This window comes from Monodon monoceros, unplaced genomic scaffold (genome assembly GCF_005190385.1).
Source record: "Monodon monoceros isolate NGI ecotype Baffin Bay Population unplaced genomic scaffold, NGI_Narwhal_1 Contig4172_ctg1, whole genome shotgun sequence".
NCBI classification, from domain to species: Eukaryota; Metazoa; Chordata; class Mammalia; order Artiodactyla; family Monodontidae; genus Monodon; species Monodon monoceros.
The window spans coordinates 24,276-36,015 of record NW_021700072.1 but is presented as its reverse complement, the minus strand read 5'-3'; the positions used below and the strand labels follow the sequence as shown (position 1 = coordinate 36,015).

At 55.3% G+C, this 11,740-nt stretch overlaps 1 protein-coding gene across 1 annotated transcript in view; it reads right to left on the bottom strand.

Moving 5' to 3' along the window:
- Positions 1-495: 495 nt before the first annotated feature.
- Positions 496-11,740, bottom strand: part of LOC114884191 (plexin-A4) — a gene marked incomplete at its 5' end in the record, with an annotated part of 35,030 nt that continues 23,785 nt past the window's right edge. The window contains 4 exons of the mRNA XM_029203029.1: positions 496-714; positions 5,672-5,818; positions 6,750-6,816; positions 8,571-8,839. Coding sequence (XP_029058862.1) covers positions 547-714; positions 5,672-5,818; positions 6,750-6,816; positions 8,571-8,839 — 651 coding nt within the window. The remainder of the gene's footprint in view (positions 715-5,671; positions 5,819-6,749; positions 6,817-8,570; positions 8,840-11,740) is intronic.

Here is an 11,740-nt window from a genome sequence, read left to right as displayed (position 1 = left end):
TCTTATTAAACACTCAGGCAAGCCATAACTGGATCCAAGGACAGCTGGCCCTAAGTGGCATGCCCTTGTTTATATAGGCTATGCGATCTATTCGTGGAACATTCAAATAAAATGTCATCCTACTCCCCAGTAGGCTGTCATATCTCATTTTTCCCTATCCTTTCTCTCCATCCTCCACCACTGACCCAGATCCCTCTTGCCTTCGGTAGTCAGCAAAAATTAGAGGCACAGAGCAGAGGCGAAGGGAAGGGCCTGGGGGCACGACGCAGGTAGCGGCAAGACCTTGGGCCACACAGATTCAGACTAAATCCTCTTCACTGCCGATGTGACACCTCCACTCCCACCCCTCGGCTACTCAAAAGATCCCAGAGGCAGTCAGATCACCAGACTGTGGTCCCCCCTCTGCTTACTGCTCACTAAGTGGCCATGAAGGTGCACCTCCTGGGCTCCTGGGGGCCGTGCACGCCTGCTCCCTGCACCCTGGCTCCACTGGTCGGTAAGAGGGGCTTCCAAGCAGTCACAGCACAGCCCCCTGGGTGGGCGGCCCTACTCACCCAGGTCCATGTCTGCAGCCTTGGGCCGGTGGGAGCAGGGCACATTCTTGAAGATGGCATCCAGAATCTTCTCCTTGACCTGAGTAATGGTGTCGCAGTTGAGGATCTTCACTGGGACCTCAGGGCTGTTGGCATTGTCTGGGTTGACACAACTCAGGACCTGCGGGCGGTGGGGAGAGGCGGTGAGTGGGGAGGGCAGCATGGAGAGCCCTGGGAATGCCAGCCGCATCCCGGAGTCCTATCCTGACTGGCTCCGCCTCGGCAGGTTGGACTGGACAGGGGTGGGGCGACCCCAGCCAAGCCCTCTACCCTTCCTGTCCCCACAAGCAGCAGGAAAGTGGTACAGCTTCAGCATCACTGCAGGAGTAGGAGCTGCATATTTCACTCTTCACGAGAGACTCCATTAAAATCCTGATTTATCAAAGGGAACAATATCCAAGCAGGAGGGGGCAATGAGGGGCAACGTGTCAGAGAATGGACACTACTGCATGTCCCCCTGCCACCCCTCTCTCTCTCTCACTCACTCACTCACACACACACACACACACACACACTAGGCAGCATCTCAGCAACACACCCAGACCCTCGCCCACCTCTGAAACCCCCATCCCTGTGTGTCGGTCTGTCTTTCTCATTACTCTGTCCCATACACACACCCACACTAATGGGAATCTGGCTCCTTTCTCCAAAGATTTCATGTGCTTCGATTTTTGTGAGGGTTCTGGGCTGATTGGAGGTTGGAGAATCTGTAAGAAGCTTAGAGTGTTCTTTAAAAATAAAAAGGTGCCCTTTAGGGCTTCCCTGGTGGCGCAGTGGTTGAGAGTCCGCCTGTCGATGCAGGGGACACGGGTTCGTGCCCCGGTCCGGGAAGATCCCACGTGCCGCAGAGCGGCTGGGCCCGTGAGCCATGGCCGCTGAGCCTGCGCGTCCGGAGCCTGTGCTCCGCAACGGGAGAGGCCACAGCGGTGAGAGGTCCACATACCGCAAAAAAAAAAAAAAAAAAAAAAGGTGCCCTTTAAAAAACTGCAAGTTCAGGCCACCTGACAGCCCTTCCTGGCTCCGAACCTGAAACCTGGTATTAGGGGAAGAGGCCACCCTAGCTCAGGACCTCCATTTCTCTTTTTGGAACTAGTCAGATAAGTTAAGACTCTGCCTAATGCACCAAACTATATTTTTTCCTTTAAAAAGTTCTGGACCAGGGTTTCCCTGGTGGCGCAGTGGTTAAAAATCCGCCTGCCAATGCAGGGGACACGGGTTCCAGCCCTGGTCCGGGAAGATCCCACATGCTGCAGAGCAGCTAAGCCCGTGCGCCACAACTACTGAGCCTGCGCTCTAGAGCCCTTGAGCCACAGCTACTGAGCCCCTGTGCCACAACTACTGAAGCCCGTGCTCCGCAACAAGAGAAGCCACCACAATGAGAAGCCTGCGCACCGCAACGAAGAGCAGCCCCCGCTCGCCGCGACTGAAAAGAAAGCCCACGTGCAGTGGCGAGGACCCAACACAGCCAAAAATAAATAAATAAATAAATTTATTAAAAAAAAAAAGTTCTGGGCCATTTCTAACAGCTTTGCTTCTCTTGCCGTCTTCAGTGTGGGCTCTCTCTCCGTGATGAGACCGTGGGATCTTTGGGTGGACCAGAGTGGATCCGGGTGGGTGTTGTGGGTCACAGGTGCTGCCAGATGGCCGCGCCGAGCCGGGTTCTGCAGCCCGTCTGACCCTGCTGCCTGCGCCCTCTGTGCGCTCCCTTCTCAGAACCTTCACTGTACCGCCTCCCCCGCCAACCATTTCCCAACCGTACGTCTGGTCTGCAGATCCAGACGACAGCCTTCTGCCCATCCCCACCCGTTCCTGGTCCACGTGGCGGCAGTCAGAACCCTGGCCCCTGGACGCCTGCCTTTCATTAGCGACCAGACTGCTGTGAGCTCCCACGGGAACATGCTCATTCCATTAAGAAGAGAACCTCCTAAATCTATAAAACCGAACTGTCACCCTCAAAATGTTTTAAACCGAAAACAATGCTGGAAGGAACTCTGGACCACGTGCTCCTCCTGTGTGCCCTCTCCCAGCCATTCCCTGCCTCCTAAGAGCCTTCCGGGACCCCTCCCAGCCCCCCTCCGTGGCCAAGCACAGCCTAGTACTTGGTGCTGCCCTGGGGTCCTGAGCTCTGGGCCAGTGGTGGTGGTGGAGCCTGGCCTCCCCCAGGCAGTATCACAGCTTCTTCTGGGCTGTGAGACCATGAAGCGGGGGCTGCCACCTGAGTATGCCCCCCTGACATTTCTGCTTGCCCCTGGGGTTCGTGGTGGCCCCATGAGAACAACTCTGTGGATGCTTCAGGGCATCCGGAGAAGCAGCAGTGGTCCCACGGAGGGACAGGGTTCCCTGGCCGCTGGCCAAGCCCCAGCTCCACCTGGAAGTTCCCTTCCCCAGCCCCACGCCCAGGTCTCTTGGCTATTTCAGAGCAACTGCCTGGGGTTTGTTCTGCTAGGTCAGTGTTTCTCAAACTTTCCTGTGAATAGAATCACTAAAGGGGTTTTGTGAAAACGCACATTCTGACTCAGGAGGTCGAGGATGGGGTCTGAGACTCTGCATTCAGGCAGGATCCCAGGTGAGCACCTAGCACTCTAGCAGGCTCCCAGTTTATGCCCTTGGGCACTCCCAGCAGCAGGCCCCTAGGCCATGCTAGTCCAAATTCAATCTAATTAATCACTCAACACGTAGGTGGTGCATCTGACTGTCAAGTGATACTGGCTGAGCCTCTCAGCACCTGTCTCACTCTTTGTGGTTACCCTTTCCGCCCAGCACAAGGTTACCATCAGTTGGCCCAAAGTACCCTGGGCTCCTCCAGCCAGTGCTGAATTGCAGGCCACCCTGTCTTTTTCTGACCCCTTCATCTTGGAGTCTCGGGTCAGTCCTGTCTGCTGCTAACACACTTTCTTCCTGGCCCCTCCTCACCACCACCGGGCTGCTCCCCCTTCCACGTGGGGGGGTTCCTTTCACAGGCCTGAGGATGGCTATGAAACCTCCCCACAGCCATTTCTTCTCCAAGCAAGACAACTGTAATTTCCTTCCCCTTTCCTCACGGTGCCTCTTCCCCAACTCTTTCCACCTCAAATGGATGCGCGTCCCTGACCCACTCCAATTTCCTCACATTCTCTTGAAGTCATCTGCAACCAGGCTGGGTGTGCTAACAGTAGTTTGGGCTCTGGAATAAAGGATGCTGCAATCTGGGGACAGAGTGTTATTACAACCGTGTTGGATTCAATACTGGGGAGCCGCTGATGAGATGGGAAAGAAAGGGAGAGGGAGAGACCAGGCAGGAGACATTTCAACAGTAGTTCTAGCTCATTAAGAAATCTATTCTGGTCTCTATTTTTGGAAGGTTTTTTTTTTCCTTTCCCATTTATTTATTTATTTGCAGTACGCGGGCCTCTCACTGCTGTGGCCTCTCCCGTTGCGGAGCACAGGCTCCAGACGCGCAGGCTCAGTAGTTGTGGCTCACGGGCCCAGCCGCTCCGCGGCATGTGGGATCTTCCCGGACCGGGGCACGAACCCGTGTCCCCTGCATCTGCAGGCGGACTCTCAACCACTGCGCCACCAGGGAAGCCCTTCCTTTCCCATTTTAATCAGAGCTTCTAACTCTCTCCTCTGGAGCAGACGACGACTGCAAAGAAGCAGGGCCCTCACTCACCCTGCTGCCTCAAAGCCTCGTCAACTGAGCCAATCCCGGCAAATCTGCTGAGATGCCTGCTGGGATTCCCAGGGCCCTCCGAGGACGGAGTGGGACAGGTGCATCACGGTTGCATCACGCCCAGCCAGCAAGACTGGCTTTATTCAGAGTGGCAGGGATGTCTCCCCAGCTGGCCTCGGGGTCTGGGATTCATCCTCGGCTCTCGGCCCCTGCCGGGCTCTGCCATGCCTTGGCCTGTCATGTGTCTCACTTCCCAATGACTGCATTTTAAATCCCATCTATTCTCTGTCCTCTTTAACACCATTGCTGTCTCTTCCACCTCCATTCTTGGGATCCACCCACGTACCACCCTCCACATTTATCTTTTATCTTGTTTTCTCACTCCTTTCTTCTACCTCCTCTTCTCTTTCCTGGAAAAGATCTGGTGGGAGGTCACAACTCTCTCCAAGAAAAGCCCAAGAGTGAGCTCTCCCGCCTGGAGAGACAGTGGGCACCAGCGGACAGGTATGGCGGGAAAGAGGAAGCAGAGCCCCCGTGAGGCAGCAGTGGGCTGACCTTGGGCTCACAGCTTTGTACACCAGATCCCACTCCATCTTCTGGACACCTTCGGGAGCTACATGCTGTCATTATCCCTCTTTTATTATTATCCCTGTTTTTTTTTTTTTCAGATTAAAAAAACAAAACCCAAACTTGGAGAGATTAAGCCCCGAATCCCCCAGCTGGTCAGAAGGAGTCATAGCTCCAATCCAGCTCTGCCCGATTCCAAACCCCGTGCTCTTAAATGCTGAGCTTTGCTGCCTCCTAGGATGCCTGTTTCTGGCAGGAAAGGGAGTGTAACGTTGACTGAGGGGATCCCCCTGTTCCCTGGACAAACACCTTAAACCGCTAGGCCAGCCTGGCCTCCCATCCTACAGCTCGGGTCATGTAGGTGCGACCTTCAGAACCACGAGCAACCACTTCTGGCTTCCCCTCTTTCGTGCTCTACATGCTACCTGCTTGGAACTGGTCTGCGAAGTGTGGGTTCTCCACTGGGAGAACTGCTGAGAAGGAGTTCATTCCCTGGGATCAGTCAGCCAGCTGCCGGCAAGGGGTTACTGCCCCACAATCCAGTGCACCGGCCTGAAAGCACACCGGTCTCTTGCTGTTGCTCAGGTGTGTCTGAGCCACCGGTCTTCAAATCCAGGTGCCCTGGCATGTTAGGACAAGGAAGTCGGGGTGACCGGCACAGATGGAGTGACTGGCACAGGTGGAACACCAGGCTGGCCCCGTGCAGTGGGCACCCAGAGAGGTGGCTGAGAGCAGTGGCATTAAAGAGGCGTTAGAGAGGATGGTCGTCAGCATTTCCACCATCCTTTCGGCTGGGCAGGGGCTGCGCAGGGCCACAACCCACCCACCAGAGCCACGGGGAGGAGCTGGGAGGCTGGCTTACCAGGGTCTTGTAGTCGATCTGCTGGCGGATGAGCTTGTCCTCGCTCAGAGAGTAGCGGGCCTCGCCCGTGATGGCGTCAATGGGCCCCTTCTCCATCTGCTGCTTGATGGCGCAGAACAGGGAGAAGAGGGGCTCCCCGGCACACTCCTGGACACAGAGAAGAGTCATGCTGGGTGGACCCCGGGCCCCAGGTGTGCGGAGCCCGGCCTCCCCCAGCCTCTGCCTCTCCGAAGGGCTGCTTTCCACTCCTCAGTTATAATTCTCTTCTCCTGCTCCTTCCCACTGCCATTCTTGAGCTCTCTTTTCATCTCCCCGGCCCCCGGCCCCCTCTCTGCCCCTCTCCCCGCCCTCACTCCACCCTGCTTTCTCTGCAGCCCCATCTAGAGACAGAGGTCCTGGAGGGGTGGGATAGGGAGGGAGGGAGGGAGATGCAAGAGGGAGGGGATATGGGGACATATGTATATGTATAGCTGATTCACTTTGTTATACAGCAGAAACTAACACACCCTTGGAAAGCAATTATACTCCAATAAAGATATATTAAAAAAAAAAGAGAGGGAGAGAGAGACAGAGGTCAGTCCTCGGTGGCGTGAACTCCTTAGAAAACAAGTTAGTAATTGGAGGCCGAGCAGCTCTTCCACCTCCCAGGCATGTCCTCGGCTTATCTGCCGCCACACGTGCTCCTGTACCTGCCCAGGACCCTCATCAGCCTCAGTAAGTCTGGGGCCGGAGGGGCAGGAGGAGAGCAAGAGGAAAAAAAAGGGGTGACTTGTCTTCAGCGTGAAATGGGAATGCAGGGTCTTCTCAGAAGCTCATCTCCCCTCACCTGTGAGACAGTGACCTGTGGGGACCGTGCCTCTCAAGCCAGGCCTGACCGTGGGTCTCTGTCTCCTGAGATGGTCAGGAGCCTGTTCCCTCCATGACAAGGGAAACTACATTTCTTGGCGGGGTTCTAGGAGCTAGGCCCCAGCATCTGTGGACTTGGGGGCCGTGGAGGAAATAGGGGGGATGCTGGTTCATTCCCAGGCTGGTGGGGAAACTGAGGTAGGCCCAGAGGTCCCCCAGAATCCAATCATACCTTGAGGAACTTGTAGAGCAGGAAAGTAAACCAATTGGTCAACATCTTCTCAGCCACCGACTCAGTCCTGGCACCAGTCACAGAGGGACCCAGCAGGGCAAGACAAAGACAGAGGCAGCTGGTCAGACCTCAGGGGCTGGGAGGGCAGGGGGATCTGCACGGCTCTTGCTGCTTAAGGCTTTCAGGCCAAATCTTAAGACCCTGAGGGATACCTGAGTTCCTTGGACTCCTGGACACACCATAATGATAAGACAAGCTTTGCCTACCAAGCGGGGAGATGACCTTCTGTGCGCAGGCTCCCGGGTGAGTTTCTGTGAGAACGCGTTAGGGCAGCCCTGTCCAATTGTCCAAGAGCACTTTCGGGGTGGATGAAATAGCCCAGTAGCACTTTGTGTTGTCCAGCATGGTAGCCGCCAGCCACCGATGCCTACTGAGCGCCTGAAATGCGGCGAGTGCATCTGAGGAGCTGAATTGTTTATTTTATTTACTTTAAATTAACTTAGAGTTAAATAGTCACATGTGGCTCATAGCTGCCACACTGGTGATAGCCTTAGAGAACTTTATAGGATAGGTGTGTTCCTTGGGGTAAGAAAAGAAAAGAAAAAAAAATCTGGGAGATACTCATTTGGCAAGGGATAGAAAAGAAGGTGGCAGGGGAAGAGGGTCAAGGAGAAAGGCCAGATAGACTAGACTGAGCCCATCCCCTAAGCTAAAGACTCCCAGAGTAGGTAGTAACATGGAGCCGGATACCCAGCTCATTCCAACAGATGCCCAAATTGTCCTATTTAAAAGGCTTCCACGCACTTTGGAACTTCTCCTGGGAACCTTTCTAGTGTTTTATTTGCAATGACAGGGAGTTCATTCTTGAGTCTAATTTGCATCTTTCATGCTGCTACCCAAACCCATTTATTCTTTTACTTTGGAAGTGAAAACACCACAGCAGCATCACGAACCAAAGGACACTTTTGGTTGCAATGGCCTTCAAGTACATGAACAATTTGAATGGCAGCGTAGACAGAGGCAGAGGGTCTCGATTTTGTATAAGGCAAAGGCACGGTATATGGTTATTTCTGCACACGTGACCATGCAGATTTCAACGGTGTCGAGGAGGAGGCATCGCACGGTGTTGAGAGGCGGACCCTGGACCCGGGCAGAGCCCATAGCAGGTGCCAGGAAATACTTGCTGTGTTGCATCAGGCAAGTTGCCGCTAAAGACTGGACCAGTGCTTTTCAAACTTCACTACACATTCAGATCCCCTAGGTTTCTCGCTAAAATGCTGATTCTGATCTAGTAGGTGTGGGGTGGCACCTGAGATTCTGCCTTTCCAACAACCTCCCGGGTGATGCTTCTTCTCCTGTTACCAGACAGCAGTGAGAGCTGCAGGGGCTAAAGTTTCCCAACTTGAGATGGTGAGGTGGGTTCCCAGAGAGGCCCTGAGGTGTCTGTCCTGATTCAAGCTCTGACTTAGATAAGGTGAGGGGATGGAAAGATGACCTCTGAAGAGTGCCCAAGAGAAAACCCCTGATAGAGAGGGTCAAATCAGGGGAGGGTTAGAGCAGAGGGAGGAGAATGGAAAGTGGATTTAGGGGCAGAAGAAAAACCACGGGGTGAGCAGATGGGCCGTGGTTGAGTCAGAGGCACGAACATGATGGACAGGTTCTTCTAAGAGGGCATGGGGTGCACCCTGGCCTCTGGCCAGGTCAGTACCTGACCTTGGGGGGCTTGGCTGCTCCGGGGAGCCCTGCCCTGGTCTCCGTGAGGGCAGGAGGGCCAGGCCGGTGCGCTGGGCTGGGTCGGACACCCCGGGGCCGCACCCCTACCTCCTGAGCAGCAGCTTGGGATGGTTCTTGCTCTCCAGGTTCTTGTCTATGAGGTCAGCCAGCAGCTGCTTCAGCACGTCGGTGGCGTACTCCAGCTTGCTCTGCAGCACCGTCATGATGAGCGAGGCCACGTTGCCGCGGTCACGCATGGAGAAGCTGCGCTGAGACTCCAGCGTGCGAATGAAGGACAGCAGGAACGCCTTGTTGTTGATGAGCTGAGCGAAGAGCTTCAGGCCTTTCTCCACGCGCTCCTGCCGGTAGCCCGGGACCTGCGGGGGAGACCCAGGGGTGCGCGAGTCTTAATTGTTGCCCAAGACAGGCGAGGCCCCAGGGACACCCCACCTGGTGGGCCGTGCACACTGCTGACCCTCCCATCCTCCCATTCACCCACGACAGGCCAGCTGGCTGATGCCACCAAGTCCTTATCTAGAGCCAGGCGCCACATTTGGTGTCTACCTAACCTCCATCACAGCCCACGAGGCAGGTCACTGTCTCTAGAGACAGAGAGAACGTCATCATTAGCATGGCGTGGACAAGGGGACCCCACGCCACTGGAGGCACCATCACAGTCCCAGGTAGGGACTCCAGGAGGTCAAGGACGCTGTGAGTGACGCCCTTGCTGGGGGATCACCAAACCTGGGCCTCTGGCTAACCTAATGCTGACCTGTCTCTGGCCCTGGGGGTCCTGTTGACAGACCAGTGGGCTCAGAGTCAGGACTTATGGGTTCCACGTGGGCTCTGACATCCCCACGCCACATAAGCTTGGACAAGTCCCTTTACTTCTCTGGGGGCCCAAGTTCATTCACCTAAAAAAGGGAAAGCTTAAGCCCAAGAGCCTCTCAGGCACTCCCTAGCTCTAGCATCTGATGTTTTCCTAGGGATTCCTTTTGAGACCCTGCTCCATGCAGGGAAAGGGGGGGAAGAAGGTTTTATCTTCCTGCCTGCATCTTCTGTTCACTGGGAGGTCCGTGCAAGGGTGCAAGGGTGTACCATCCACTCAGCAACATGAGCCAGCGGCTGAGCTGTGCATGGAGGATGCGTCTCTGAGATGCACGAGAATAGGTACAGCGGCACCATGCGTCATGCCCCAAATGGGAAACAACCAGAGGCCCAGCAACAATAGGAGGGTTCCAGGAGCTGCGGTGCATTCACCCAATGAAATGCTGCACAGCAATAGGGATGAAGGACCCACTGCTACTCACAATAACAGGGATGAATCTTGCAAACATATTGAAAGAAAAAAGCCACGCTCAAGAGAGAGCATACTGGACAATACCATTTAAATCAAAACAATTAACATTCATCAATGGGGAAAAAAAGGGTTTTCTGGGGGCGGCTGTGACTGGAAAGGGGCACAGGGGGACTTTTGGAGGCTGGTAATGTTCTGCTTCTCGATCTGTGTGCTGGCTTAATGGCTGTGTTCACTCGGGGAAAATGCGCTGAGCTGTGTTCTGATAATTTGTGTATTGCTCTGTCTGTATACTTCCATTAAAACAAAAAGTTCACTTAAAAAATGAAGCACAGCCTCTGCCCTGGAGGGAAGGCCCTCTGAGAACATGGAGCAGGGCATCTGGTGGGAAGTGGCATGCTGGAGGAGGTGGGGCATCCAAAGGAGGTGCCATCGAAGCCTCATCTTGAGGGATGTGTCCCCCCTGGCGGGGGCAGGGAGAGTAGATGCACCAGGTCCTTGGGAAGGAGTGTCCCGTATGGAGCAGTAAAGAACACAGTTTCAGAGTCCGTTGAGCTTGCATTAACTTCATCACAGTCATTTATGAGTTGCAGAACCCTTAGGAGACTCAGTTCCTTTATCAACAACATGAAGGTACTGCAGTTAATATGTATACAGACCTTACTCTATGCCAAGCACAGTTCCACATGCTTTAGAAATACTGACCCATGTAATCCACCCAACAGCCTACGAGGTAGGTGCCATTATTACCCCAGGGTCCCACGAGGATAGGGAACTTTCCCCAGACCCCAAGACAGAGAAGTGTCAGACCGGGCCATGAACTGGGCAGCTGGCACCGTGTCCTGCCCCCTCTTGGGGCTCCTGGGAGCAGGAACGAGATGCGTGAAAAGCCTCAGCACCATCACAGTCCAGCTACGGAATGGCGGCAACTTCATCCTGCTTCACTCTGAAGACTTTAAACTGGGGAGGCCAACAGTCTCAAGGCCCCTTCAGTGGGGGGACCCCTGAACTCTTCAGAGAGACACTCGCACTGAACCCCCGTTGCCTGGCATCAGCAGGTCCCACAGGTCAGGAACATGCATGTTTCCAAAACAGGTCCGTTTGCATTTCCTTTGCCGCTGTGCTGGTACACAGCTGTGCTGGTACACGGAAGGCTGGTACCTCTCCAGGCAGTTCTCAGGAGAGAGCAGAGCTCACCAGAGCCAGGGTGGTGCCAGCCAGGCCACCGGCGGCTCCGCCAGGCTCTCAGCACAGCCCCTCCTGGAGACCCTCTGGTTCCCCAAGGTCTCTAGCCTCGGCTTGCCTCCTGCCTGGCCCCCCTAGTCCCCCACTCCACGGCGGCTCTTGAGGGAAAAGCAGGGAGACATGGCCACCTCACTGTGCCACTGCGTGGGGCCTCAATCTGCCCAGATGTCTGTCTCCTACTGCCCAGCCCCCCACTCCAAGACAGCCCCTCCCACGCAGGCGTACCCGTTTTACCTCCCCTCTCCTTCAGACCTCTCAGAAGACATTTCTCTAATTTGTCCCGATAATAAGAGACAATGCCACTTCCTGGGCTCCCGCCATGGACAAAGGACAGTCTTGGCACACTGTACACATTGGTCCAATGAAGCCTTCTCGTGACCCTCTTTTAATAGCCTCTCAGGGAAGCTACTGTGGCTTCCCAAGGCCAGCCAGCAGGATTGCCAAACCCCAGCTTGCTTGGCTCCTGAGCGCCCGTCCATCCTGTGCATCCTTGGCCTGTCTGGCCTACCCCTGGGCCTGGGAGGTGACTGAAGGCCAGCTCTGAGTCCCCCCTGCAGCGCCCCGTGCAGGGCCTCCTGGAGCTCAGGTGGCCGTCCGTCGAGGGCAGGGGAGCCAAGTGCAGGCTTGGCTTGTGGCGCCTGGAGTGGAGGAGGATGTGCTCTGGACTCCCTGACCTGGCTGCACGCTCCTTCTGGGCAGCAAGGCTCAGGGCCCTGGGGAGGAGGGTTTAGCGAAG